Genomic DNA, 13,894 nt, shown 5'->3' with positions numbered 1-13,894 from the left:
CCTATAGGCTGTGAAAGTTTCGAGCAATACGGCATTTTAAATAAATGTTAGAAGTTCACACTTGTCCTGTCGTATTTGTTTCTTCTACATATTTTGTGTCTTTGTCTTTTGCATTGGACCAATTGTCAGTTTTTATGATGCTGCAGGCACTATTCCATTAAAATGAGGCATTATCTACATAAGGTGCAGTTTTCACTCTGTAATCACTAGCACCAAGACAAATACTTGTACATTGTTTGATATGCTGCCTATTCAACAAAATACAGGACATTTTGTAGAAATGGTGGAGGCCTGCAGCAATGACTTATGTTCTGTGCTGAGATTGAGAAAGCTTAGCTGAAATCATAGCACTACTGTTAGCTTCAGTTTGGTGCATGTAAGACAGGTAGCATTAGCTATTTTTATCATAAGAAGCCAACAAACACTGACACCAAGGACAACGTAGGGGAAATTACTTGTGCTTAATGAATGAAATAAAGAAACTATAAAAATAATGGAAATTAAAGTGGATGAAAAAACAACTTGCCGCAGGTGGGAACCGAACCCACAACCTTCGCACAATAACGTAACGTAACGCATGTAACGATATATGCTCTAGGGTTGGGTTCCCACCTGCGGCAACTTGTTTTTTCATCCACTTTAATTTCCATTATTTTTATCGTTTCTTTATTTCATTCATTAAGCACAAGTAATTTCCCCTATGTTGTCCTTGGTGTCAGTGTTTGTTGGCTTCTTATGATATGACTAATAAAAATAGGGCCCCTCGGTTAACCCCCTTTTTCTCGCTTATTAGCTATTTTTGTAATATAAAAGTTTTAACTTGGGCTTTCCACAGCTTATCTCAATGCACTTGCATTTCTGCAGAAATGCAGTAGAGTCTGTAAATGTAATTAGGCATGGTAAACATTTACATAGCAATTTGACACAGCACTGTGAAGAATCGGTGTTTATATATTAGCACTTCATTCTGCCTCTTGAGCATAAAGTAATCGTGAACCTCTTCTGGCTGCAAGTTATGAATTCGCAACACCTACTATAGTCTCTTAAATTGGCATGTCCTAGATCAATTCCACAACTTTGTCGAAGTTTATGCCTCTGTAACGCCACAATAGCATGCTGCAAATCTGTGGAATGTACTTTGCAAGAGTGTTTAAGTAGACATTTTCAAGTCATTAATTTATGCTATGCAGATTTGTTAGTTTGGTTACGCAAGCTTTGCAGAATGTCAACATAGCAGAAACAACGAACCATCTTAAGAAATTGGGGCCACGTGTAATAAATCAAATTTGTCATTCACTGCCTCTCTTTTAAAAAAATGTTTAACATTGCCATGGCTATATGTGCATGCACAAAAACTGGTTGATTGCAGCAGGAATTGCCCTTGTCACTGCATCATCATGACCTTTAGGCTCTCCTGGCATGCAGTCCGAGAGTTTAGCATCATATTTGTATGAGTGCAAAGGTTGATATGTTGGCACCTGGGTCTAAACGTTTTGCATTAGTTTTGTGGCAGTAAAGTTCTGAGCTGTGGCAAAGATGACTGACTGACTGAATAAACTTTATCGAAACCTTGTCAGGCGCATTTTGTCATACCTATGTCTTCTTTGGCACTAAGCATGATTTTGGAATGTCTGTGTTGTATTACATTTTTGGTGCATTGTACAAACATTCTCTTCCAGAGCTTAAAGAGAGCCTTAGCCGAATGGGTTCAGACTTGAAGCAACGGTTCATGGATTCACTCCGATATACATGGAACTCACTTAATGAATTTGCCCGTGCTCATCGGTCCTCACCGGCACAGATGGAGGCAGAGGTGGATCGTGTGCTCCAGGAAGAAATTATCCGTCAGGCCGATGCAGCTGAAGTTGAGAGCACAGGTAAACTTTTCACTGTTTTTGAAGCCCTTTCTTTTGCAACACAGGGACAGTTATGCAGGCTTCTTTCTTTTTCCGTATGGAAGCTTCACTGTATGAGCAGTTAAAAAATAGCTCTGCAACTCTTTTTTTAGTAAAGTGTCAGTAGCAGTCAATGGTGTTTTACAACCTGAAGGTATATCAAGCTATGATACATGCTCTGGTGGTGAGCCAATTTTGACCATGTGGCTGTAAAGATGCACCTAAATTTAAATGCACAGGCATTTTTTCATACCACCCTCGCTGGAATGCAGGCACTGCAGCTGTGAATTGATCCTGTTACCTCCTACTCAGCAGAGACACCATAGTGCTGCAGCCACTGTAGTGATCAAACCACTCTCTTAAATATCTTGGGTAAGGAAGTACACTGGCTTGTAGATATTTGCACGCAAGAATAATTCCTGCTTTTCCAGAGTGATTTAATACACGAGAGCAGTATTCCTTTTGTGTCTGGAATTATTTTGTGTCTGGAATTCACAAAATAATTGCTGACCACAACAGCCATGCAGTGGGCAAACATTCCTGTTCGGCCAGAAACACCCAAATAAACCCCAGTTTTCCAAAAACCTCGTGGGCTGGGGCATCATAGGGTCGATTCCCTCAAATGTGTGACCCAGTGTGGTATGGCTCACTGAGATATAGTGTAACAAGCAGTGAACAGCGCTAAACAACAGGACAAGGAGAGGGACACAGATAGCAGCGGTTACTAACAACCAAGTGTCTTTATTCTTTCAGTCATCATATATATACTCCACCGCTATCTCAAAGCACAGAATCAACAGAATTCAGCATGCGCAGGGGCGAAAATTGCAATTAATGCGATAGGAAGGCAATCGAATCTCCTTCGGAAGGAGAGGTAGCCTGTGCCATCAAGTCAATTGGGTGACCGAGAACAACAAAAAAAGTTGTAAAAAGCAGCACAGCAGAGGTTTGTTGCTGACTGTTGTGACTGCGTGGTTTATAAGATTCCTCTTTCATGCAAGCGTTTTTATATCGGTCAAACGAGGTGGTGCATCAATGACCACATGCACGAACACTCAAACAAAGTTCAAAAATGAGCTAGAGATAGTCGATTATCACTGCATTGCAATGAATGCGGCTGCAAGCCGTCTTTTAAAGATGTGACCTATCTGTCAAAATACCGCGATGACCGTGCACATATTATTTCTGAAGTTTTCCACATTCATAATAGCGGTGACGCATGTGTAAGCCTTCCCTCTATTTCTCTCCTTCCGAAGGAGATTGCCTTCCTATCTCATTAGTAATTGCAGTTTTCGCCCCTGCGCATGCTGAATTCTGTTGATTCTGTGCTTTGAGATAGCAATGGAGTATATATATGATGACTGAAAGAATAAAGACACTTGGTTCTTAGTCAGCGCTGTTGTCTGTGTCCCTCTCGTTGTCCTGTTGTTTAGCGCTGTTTACTGCTCGTAATCATGAACCAACCATCCCATATGCGTACTCTTCTGCAGTATATTGTAAGTTCCACTGCACGCGCCCTCACTGATCAAGTTACGACCGTGCGCTCGGCTAATAAGATTGTTTGTGCTTTCTCTCCATTCTGTTACAGTCGAACCCACTTATAATGATACTGGTTTTAACAATATATCGGTTATAAAAATGAGAAGCTGCTCCACCATCGAACTTTTGTATGTTTTGCATGGTGAAATAACCCGCTCAATACAATGCCCCGATGCTGCATTATCGGTTGTAACAGTGAAGTCTGGCTGCAGGGTGTCCGAGCCAAAAGGTAGTGAAATGCGAAATCCTTGAATATAAAAAAGGAAAACAAGAAATTCGAGCGGCTGCACGATGGGCCGTTGCTTCAACAGCCACTGCGCGCTCATTTTCCAGCCATCTCCGCACGCCCGTCTCCCGTCGCCCTTACACCCCTCCGAACACGAATGGGCTGTGCCCATAACTCTAAGCCACCCCACCCTCTGAAACACAAATGGACCATGCAAACCGCGCTGCTGGCATATTGCTCGCATTAGAGTGTATTAGAATACAGTTGAACGGGATGAGGAGCTGGGGCGGCGCATGCTTTCCAGTCAGGTGCGTGACGACGAAGAATACTGTGGCAGCGCTGCGATTGAAGTGGATTGCGCCGCATTAAGGTCGCTCCGTTGGAAACTGCTGGCGATACTTCTCGGAACAGTCATCCGTACTACTTCGCACGCTGCTATATGCGTTCAGGCCGCTCAAACGGTGTTTATAATTGGATATGACATTTATGCCTTAGCAATAGATTCCTTTTCTTATCTTCTTTTTTTTTTTTTTAATGCCGCTCGGTGATTGCGCATGCACTGTGGCCGCAGTGTAGGTTTTCATTCTACTATGTTATTGTAGGATTCCCTTCGGAGAAGAAATATTTTTCTTGTCCTTCAAGCAGCCTGTGTTCCTCGTGTAACACAATGTGGAGTAATTGGTACAGGTTCTCTTATTGTGGTCGGACCTCTGGTGCCGAAAACAGTTGTAGGTAGCCATTATACATGCTGCTAACCTTTGGCCCGTAAGCCATGTGAAATTTTTTCTCCAGTGCATGCCTAACAACAACGAAACAAAAAACAGGAAATAATGGGCCCCGTAGCCTAATTAGTGGCTATGTAGAGGATATGGCGTTGCGTTGCTGAACTCAAGCTTGCGGGTTCAAACCAGGTCACGGAATTCGATGGGAACGATATGGAAAAACACTCGTGTACATCTGTTTTGGTGCACATTAAAGAACTTCTGGTGGTAAGAACTGAACAGGGTGCCTCATAATCATATTGTCAGACGTAAAATGCCAGAATTTTTTTAAATAAAAAAAATCCAGAAAAAAGGAGGTAGCTGCATCCTTCGGCTTTTTTCAGGGGGTGTAAACGAAACAAATTATTGTCGAGTCTGATTTCTGAGAAAAACATGTTGCGCGTATCTTATATTTCATTACTAAATTGAATGCTGTTCCCAACAGTACATCCGCTCAACTAAGCAGCTTCAGTATTATAAACGGCTGCTTTCAGTTGTCCAGTGCACTATCATAAGAACAATAATGAAGTAATTAAAGGAACCACATGCCTCACATACATGTAGGGATATTTGTATATCTGCTGTGTTTGTTGAAGAAGGTAAGTGTGGTACCACATTGGGCACCCAGTTTAAAGGGCTTGCAGACATGGTGATAGTCGAACCCACTTATAACAATATTCAAGTGCCACGAAATCCACTGTTAGAACAGATAATTGCTGTAACTGGGTTGCATGAAAAAATCAAAATAAGGGGACGGCAGAGCTGATGTGAGAAAACTAATGGTGGGGAGGCCAGTGCCCCTCTCCACTACGTTCCTCCATCCGGCTGCTGATTCTGTTCGCTCATTTAACTGCTTCCTGGGCGCTCCGATCACGTGCAACATGGAGGCTCCCTAGTGCAACAAGCCGCAGCAATGAGGGTCACGGCTGGCAAGTGATATGCGAGCACCGCCGAGGCATTGCTTTGATGGCCCCAAACAGGGGCCTTTTAAAAAATGTGACGTTGCCGCAGCAGTCTGTCAGCTTGAGAAATCCAGAAGAAACGCTGAGGCGAGATCGCCAGAAGCATCTACTGGCTTGCGCGAGAAAACCCTATGTTCGTCAGCCTGGCATGCTTTACGCAAAGCTTGCCGACATCCTTCTCCAAGGCATCCAAGTGCTCCACATAGTGCAGCGGAAGATTCCTCGCGAAAACGAAGCCCCGGAGAGACAATCATTTGCCGGGCCTCCTGTGAGGACAATGTTGAGGCAGCCTATCCTACCGCGTCATCGCTGGCGTCGTCACCGTCAATATCTGATTCAAGCATGTTCGCAACGATCGCCTCATCGGTTAGAAGCACTTAGTTCCTAAATCTATAGCCGTGCGCTTTCTCTTGCCCGGTAACATCGTGCATTGCCGATGATCAGCGGGCGCATCGGCCATCTTCCATTTCGGCAGCGAGTCAAACCAACTGTTGGTCAAACGAGGCTGAGAAACCGCGTGATCATGAATAATTTCGATGCAACCAACAAAGACAAACGCGAGTGATTAGGCTGTTTGCAGAACTGTGCCATGACCACAGAACACCTATACAGCCATGACCATAGAATAGGCCATGACTGCGCAGCGCAGTTGGCGCGGTCCATTTGTGTTCCAGAGGGTGGGGCGGCTTAGAGCTGTGGGCACAGCCCATTCGTGTTCGGAGGGGTGGAAGGGTAACGGGAGAGAGGCGCACGGAGATTAGAGATGGGCAAAATGGCTCACTTCAGTGAGCGGCTCAGAACGGCTCCGCTCACTGAAATGAGCCGGCTCATTTGAACAGCTCACCGTCTCACTTAAATCTGTAATGGTGATTGGGTCGCTCAAGAGCGAGCCGGGTCTTTTGAGCCACTCCTTTAAAGAACGAGTGAGCCGTGGTTCTTTCCTTTGCACTCCCTCTCTGCTCAAGTGCGGCGCAGGGACCATCACTTTTTTCTTTTCCTTCCGCATGCTACCGGCTCACCCATCTGGACCGGCTCCTTCAAGCACGTCACAAGAACAGAAAGCTCCTGTAATGACGATTAAGCTATTTTTTTTCTGGAGAAATACATCGCAATCTGTATTAGCATTCTATCCCCAATATCAGAAAATAAAGGTTAATTACAATTCAAAAATTCGCGCTTTTAAAATAAGTAAATATAATTGATAAATATAATTGAAAGTCAATGTAATTGATAAATATTCTCAATACATAGCGAAAGTACCTATAACACGTGTAAGGCCGCGCTTCATCAACGTGTTCTCTTTTTTAGTGCGAGGCCACTGCGGGTTTTCGGTCTACGCCGAGAGCTCCCTGTAAAGCACCGAGCTCCCCAACTGGTTGTCTCTCCGCAAACATTAACAAAGGCATAGGAGTCCCTGTCCACTTGACAGCATCCCTGTGACGGCTCAAGGCTCCTAGCTTTGTTAAGCGTGCACATCCACCAGCGCACCAAGAAAGCAAGTGTGGCGCACACAATGAGCACGTGCACCGCTCGTTTCAATGCTCCATTCCCACAGCAGGGGATCTCCATGCCGCCTATTCTGCGGAAATATGCTAACTGCCACGTGTTCCGCGAAGGGCCCTTTCCTTTGCTGGCATTCTTGCTGGCGCCGAGATGTTGCAGGCCTCCGCCATCTGACATTTCTGCAACGAGCCAGTGGGTTAGTGGCCCAGCCAGTTAGCTAAGCAAAAAAAAAAAAAAACCTTGTCATCCTTAGCGAGGCGACGTGCAGGTGCGGCGGGGAAGGAAAAGAGCATCACGCGATAAAGGCAAGGGCTCCCGTAAGAAGACGTTTTTCGTAATTTTTTATTATGTGTTTGTTCTTCTTTTAGCCAAGCCCTGGGCTCGAGGTTGTGGCAAACTTCAAGGGCTGTGGCTACCTTCATTGGTTATCGAAGCTTAGGACGGGCCTCGAAATACGGCCGCCCTAACTTCTTTGTTTGTAAAACTGACAAAAACACAAGCAAATGCATTAGAAGTCACAAGTCAGTATTGTCTAGTTTAGCTAGAGGCTCCGTGCAGTGGCTATAGGTATTTTTACTAATACCTTCGAAATGTTGCACCACCTCACGATGCACGAACGGTGGGAGTCGTGAGACATCACTCGAACAACAGCTGTCAACGAATGGCGCCATCCTTTGGCAATGATTTGCCAGAAGACACGTTCTGAGCGAAACAGCGCTCGCAGACAACGGACGACAACAAGGAAGACACAACACCTCAGGACAACACATACAGCGCTCTGTGAGCACTCTTTTGCTCGGAATGTATCTCATCCAACTCGCCCAGCAATGCGCACTTTGCCTGAAGACCCGGCTCTGACTGAACAGGTCGGCACGGCTCACTGAATGAGAGAGACCCGGCTCTGAGTGAACGGGTCGGAACGGCTCACTGAACAAGACAGAAGCGGCTCTCCAAAAGAGCCACTTCTCTCTCGTTCAGTGAGCCGTGCCGACCCGTTCACTCGACCAGCTTTCTCGCACTGCTAATAGATGGCGCATAAATCGCACTCGGATCTTACAGAACGGTTCGGCACGGCTCACTGAACGAGAGAGAACCCGCTCTCAACCAGCTTTCTCGCACTGCTAATAGATGGTGCACAAATCGCGCCCGGCAGAACACCCGGCTCTGACGGAACGGTACGGCACGGCTCATTACGGCTCACTGAACCGGCTCTCCAAAAGAACCACAGCTCACTTTTACTGAGCCATGGCTCACTCACTCTTTTAGAAGAGTGGCTCAAAAGATCCGGCTCGCTCCTGAGCGACCCATCTCTAGCGGAGATGGCTGGAAAATGGACGCGTGGCGGCTGTTGAAGCAGCGGCCCATCGTGCAGTGGCTCGAATTTCTCATTTTCTTTTTCTCTTTTCAAGGATTTTGGATTTCACTACCTTTCGCCTCTGACACCCAGCAGCCAGACTTCATCATTACAACCGATATGCGGCATCGGGGCATTGTAGAAAGCGGGTTATTTCACCATGGAAAACATACAGAAGCTGACGGTGCAGCAGCTTCTCATTGCAATGCGTTGGCGGGCTAGTTGGTGCGAATCCATGAATACTTTGTTTAGCACAAAACAACAGACACAAGAAAGCGCCTTGTCCTGTCGTCTTTCTTGTGTCTGTTGTTTTGCGCTAAACAAAGTATTCATAGCTTCTCATTGTTATAACCGATATATTGTTAATACCAGTATCATTTAAGTGGGTTCAACTGTACTGACAAAAAAAAAGTTTTTCCTTGCCTGAATCAAGTCAGCTGATTAACAGGCTGCCCCAAAACGGGACGTTTATATTGAATGACAGCTGGGAACTTGTTCAGGAGAACTGATTAGCACCCGTGTGTTAATTCTCTCAGGAACTGATGCGCCTCTGCGCAACAGCCACGACTCCAGAAGCACAATAATTCAGAATAAGAGCCCTCACTTGCATCGACCCTTCACCTTCGAAACTTCAAAAGTGCTGTCATGCATTACATTTGAACGGAAACGGCTATTCGATAATTTTTAGTACAATATTCTGAAGTCAAATATGATCTGAATAGCAAATACTATTTGATTAGACTATATGTTTCTACTTCATTTAGCCTGCTGGCACATTGAAGGAGATCGCCATTCAAGCCCTGTAGATTACATCGGTAAAGAATTTCCGGTCTCCCCGATTCAGTTCGAGTACATATGCAATATATTTATGTATTCAAAATACCTTACAGGCCCGAAGAATGGGCATTGGGTAAGGGAAACAAAAATTTTACACAGTATAAAGAGCAAACAATTATACAAAATTATACAATTATACAACGCTTTGTTAATAATAATACAACGAAGAGTCAAGTTTACACAAGCTCTAAAATTCTAAGATACAAAGATATTTTCCCTAACAGTGTTGTTCATATTAACTTCATAATTGCCTTAATTCCTTTTGTTGGAAAGTGTTGGTTCACCTGGGGCTGGTGCAGCTTTTAAAAGAAACGCTTATTCTGGTCGAGAAAAAATTCGAGAAAGTCGAGAAAAAAATTTCACTGCACAGATTGTTTGCGAGAAAAACTGGGCGTCCGCCAGCGTCCGTGCAATGAACGCGCGCTCGCTAGCAGACGACACACTTGGCAACTACGGCAAAATTGAAGACGTCATGTTGTATAACTGACGCATCAAATATGTATATGTAGCGAAAAGGTGTCAATATAAATTTGCAGTTGAAATAAAGCACCGTTATTAAAGTGCACGCATGCAATTGGTCTCAGCGCACGCAGTGAAATTACATTCAATATGCCGCGAAGCGCGTCTCCACCCCAATCCAATTCGCTCGCAGCACCCTTACAAAATTTTTCCACCTGCGGTGCTCCAGCGGAGAGCGCCGTTTGTCCCGCTCAATCATAGTCTAGTAGACTCTAGCTCACATGTTACTCGCTGAGTGAAGAGTTGTGCAAACAGCTTAATTGATCGCGTTCCTCTTCGTTGGTTGCGGCGAAATTGTTCCTGGCCACACGGTTTCTCAGCTTTCTTTGACCACCAGTTGGTTTGACTTGCCGCTGAAACGGAAGATGGCTGATGCACCCACTGATCATGGGCAGTGCATGGCGTTGCCGGTGAGAAGACGGTGCACCGCTATAGATTTGGAAACTAAGTGCTTCTAACTGATGAGGCGATCGTCGCGAACGTGCTTGTATCAGATAACAACGGCGACGACAGCAGTGATGACGCGGTAGGGCAGGCTGCCTCAACATTGTCCTTATAGGAGGCCTGGCAGATGATTCAGTTCCTCCAGGGCTTCGTTTTCGTGAGGAACCTTCCGCTGCACTACATGGAGCACCTGTATGCCTTGGAGAAGGATGTTGGCAAGCTTCGCGTAAAGCATGCAAGGTTGACGGACATAAGATTTTCTCGTGCAAGCCAGTGAGAAGCATGTGGCAATCTCTCCTCAGCGTTTCTTCTGGATTTCTCAAGCTGACAGGCTGCCACGGCAGCCTTCTCACAATAATTAAAAGGCCCCTTTTGGGGCCACCAAGGCGATGCCTCAGCGGTGCTTGTATATCGCTTGCCACCCATGACCCCACTTTGCAGTTGTTATAGCAGTTCCATTCCTTAACGCCGACAGCCGCGGCTTGTTATGCTCGATCGGAATGCCCAGGAAACAGTTAAACGAGTGAACACAATCAGCACCTGGATGGAGGAAGGTGGTGGGGAGGGGCACTGGCCTCGCCACGATTATAGATTTTCTCGCATCAGCTCTGTCATCCCCTTATTTTGATTTTTTCAAGTGACTTGGTTATAACAATTATAATTTATAACAATAGAATTTTCGTGGCACTTGAATATTGTTATAAGTGGGTTCGACTGCACTTACAAACTGCATGCAGGATATGCACTTAAAGGCAAAAGCACACTACTATGCCTATGCCCTAAACCTATAACTATGCCCCACCATTCCATCTCTGTGCCCATGCACAGATTCTGCTATTCCTTTCCAGAAATGCACTGAGTATTTTCAGCCAAAATTTTTTTTTATCAATCTGCATTTTGTGAACCGCCCTTTCGCATTTTCATGTTACAAAAAAAAAAAAAAAAACTGCAGCAATGAGAATTCACGGATCCTGTATGTCACAGCGGTGGTACCACTTATTGTGTCACATTTCTGACTTTGTAATTTGTAAAACAAAACAAATTATGCACAACATGTCTTTTCAGATTACATTAATTCAAGTCAGCTGGGACTTAATTTGGGAATTTAAACAGAAATTGAAAATGGCATTTTTTTACGATTTTTAGGGTACTGCTAGTTTACTAACTTGCCTAAATATCTGCCTAAAACTTGAACGAATTTCATTGAAACAGGCTGACAGCATTAAAAACTGTGCTCTTCATAAGTGCAAAGAAAAAAAAAATGTGGACTTTGGCTGATATTATGTGATGTTCCATTTCTGCAATTTTTCTCCATATTATAGAGATGATGCTCCGTGGTAATAGTTAGAAACACTGATATTTAATTGCAGTTCTATCACTCAATATTTTTAGTGTCATAGCTGTAACACTTTTTCTTTGGGAGCTAATTAAAAAATGGATTTGATAAAATCACTAAAAGGTGCTTCTGACTGACCTGGTGCTTCAATAATTTTTTCGTGAAGACAGATTCTGCAAAACTAAGATAATGTTCATTGTACTTGGCATTATGGCAGCAAAATAGAATTTTTTCACTAAAATTAAATATGGTCGCTGGATATGCCCGGCCAAACTTATTCGAACACATCCAGGACATTTGCTTGTTTTTACAAAATTTATGTACACATATTTTGCTACACGTTCTTAAAACTGACTGAATTGTAGCTTTTTTCATTTGTGATATAATGGAACAAATGCGCTACTTATTTACTTCAATGCAGGTCGACTCCTGTATATATTGAACTCGCCAAGAAATAAAAAATAATGTGAATATAGGTCAACGCTTATCTTTTTAGAAAAATGAAGAACTTTGAACATGACCCTTCTTTATCACAAGCTTAGCTAATAAATCTCTGACGTCGATGCCACAAGCTGCATTCTTGACAGAACTACCAGAGAAGTCATCCTCGTAGGATGCTTCAGCACCGTAAACTCTGTCGTCCTCAGTGCTGTGGAATGCGTTAAGTATGCAGCGTTTTTTAGAGCCAATCTAAGTAATTTCCAGACTGGCTTTACAGCAGGTGCGGCGGTGGAAGTCTGTTAGCTCCGTACTTTTGCTAGCTTTGTCTACAAGCATAGGTCAAGATTCTTTGGTCCCTAGTAAAGGTTGATAGCTCATTTTTAGGTAGAATTTCTGGAAAAAAAAAATTTGACCTATATTCGAATAAATACAGTAATAGCATTTTGAGGTAGTGGTAGTTGGCATTTAAATCGGGAAATAATTATTTCCAAAATGTTGCTTAAAGAAGAGAGAAAGTGAATTCAGTCAGCAAGCTTATGCAGATAGCCGTTATATGATAGTCATTCTCCCACTTGCTGCCTTCAACTTAAAAAGCTGATTTTGCTATTCCTAGTGCAGTTCTGTCCTCGTGAAACGTTCATATAAAAAAATCAGCAAGTCTCACTAAGACCATTCTTTGTGTAGCAGCCCAGGAAAATGGCAAATGCTTCCAGAACATTCACTTGGGCACTGTTGCCTTTATTCAATGCAAGAATAACTTCAAATGTATGTCCAGACTCAGTTCACTGAAACATGCCAATCACATGGCTAAAGAAACAAGTAATTTAGACTCTCTTGGGTCGGTTAGAAACAGATAGCCATTTTATTGTTGTCAGACATCTCTTATTAAATGTATCTTCGATAGAGATAGCTACCACTGTATACAAAGAAAGCAGCAGCAAGTTGTGAATGTCTCCTGCCAGCATCGTTACTTATAGGACATTTTTGTCAAGTGAAAGCCACATACCACATTTTATTCAGCAATCTCGTAAAAGACTGTCACATGACAGAGTGAAAAGGCAATTCCAATATTTTTATGCCTTGAACTCGCGTCATTATAGGAACGAGTAGGGAGCACTGCTGATTGGCAGATTTGTGTCTTTTGTGCAGTGACAGTGTCTGATTTGCAAGGCATTGAGGACATTGGTGTGGGCCAGCTGAATGGTGGCAGACGCATTGATTATGTCCTCCAAGAGAAGCCCATCGAGAGCTTCAATGAGTACCTATTTGCCTTGGCTAGCCATGCATGCTACTGGCAAGTATAAATCTACCTGCTTCCTCCGAGTGTCCTGGCCACTTCGTACTACTGTAGAAACTGGATAATTTTTTATATGGTAGCACAATACCTCATTTCATAGTAGTCTATTTGGCAGCACATCTATCTGATGTTGTTTTGCACCCCTGGTTTGGTACTACAGTTAAACCTTGATATAACGAAGTCGGTAAAATCTGCAATTTGCTTCGTTATATCAAAGTTTCATTCTACTGAAATTCGACCTTTCATGCAAATAATAGTCGCCAATCGATTTTTTCTTACACGGGAAGTGGCCACAGAATTTTCTGAATTATCGGGCAATCGAAGAAAGCAAAGCAAATTTGAATGAGAAAACAATTCATTTTTATAAATTCGGGAGTCTGCAAATCATACGGTTTTATGCCATGTACGTTGATGATATCTTCTCGGCGGTACGAATTAAGCGAAGCCAGCCACACTTTCACGTGCACTCTGTTCTCACGGCTGATACCGTCGCCCGCACTGGGACGGCGCTATCAGGAAAAGCGCCGGCAGCGGAAAGCGAATGCTTCGTCTGCCTCTTGCGCCACCGGATCACTGAAACGTGAGATTATGCAACCTCCAATACTAAATAGGCGGTGAGATAAATTACATGGTGCCACGCCCACTCTGCATGCGCGGCTGCATATGCGCTTACAGCACAGCCATGCGGAGCCACGGCCGAGACGCGCGTCAACTTACCCCCCACTCTGCATCCCCCCCCTTGTCCCCTATCGCGTGCAGCTCCCCCCCTCCCTTGCCCTT

The 13,894-nt window shown here is 44.0% G+C and overlaps 1 protein-coding gene across 2 annotated transcripts in view; it reads left to right on the top strand.

Annotated features, from left to right (window-relative positions):
• Window positions 1-13,894, top strand: part of PAPLA1 (Phosphatidic Acid Phospholipase A1) — an 82,476-nt gene that overhangs the window by 61,092 nt on the left and 7,490 nt on the right. For both annotated transcript variants that reach the window (XM_075677310.1, XM_075677309.1), the window contains 2 exons: window positions 1,680-1,877; window positions 12,967-13,111. In XM_075677310.1, coding sequence (XP_075533425.1) covers window positions 1,680-1,877; window positions 12,967-13,111 — 343 coding nt within the window. The remainder of the gene's footprint in view (window positions 1-1,679; window positions 1,878-12,966; window positions 13,112-13,894) is intronic.

Source organism: Dermacentor variabilis, unplaced genomic scaffold (assembly GCF_050947875.1).
Source record: "Dermacentor variabilis isolate Ectoservices unplaced genomic scaffold, ASM5094787v1 scaffold_12, whole genome shotgun sequence".
In the NCBI taxonomy this organism is placed as follows: Eukaryota; Metazoa; Arthropoda; class Arachnida; order Ixodida; family Ixodidae; genus Dermacentor; species Dermacentor variabilis.
Note: the sequence above shows the minus strand (reverse complement) of the source record. Positions and strands in the feature narration are given on the sequence as shown.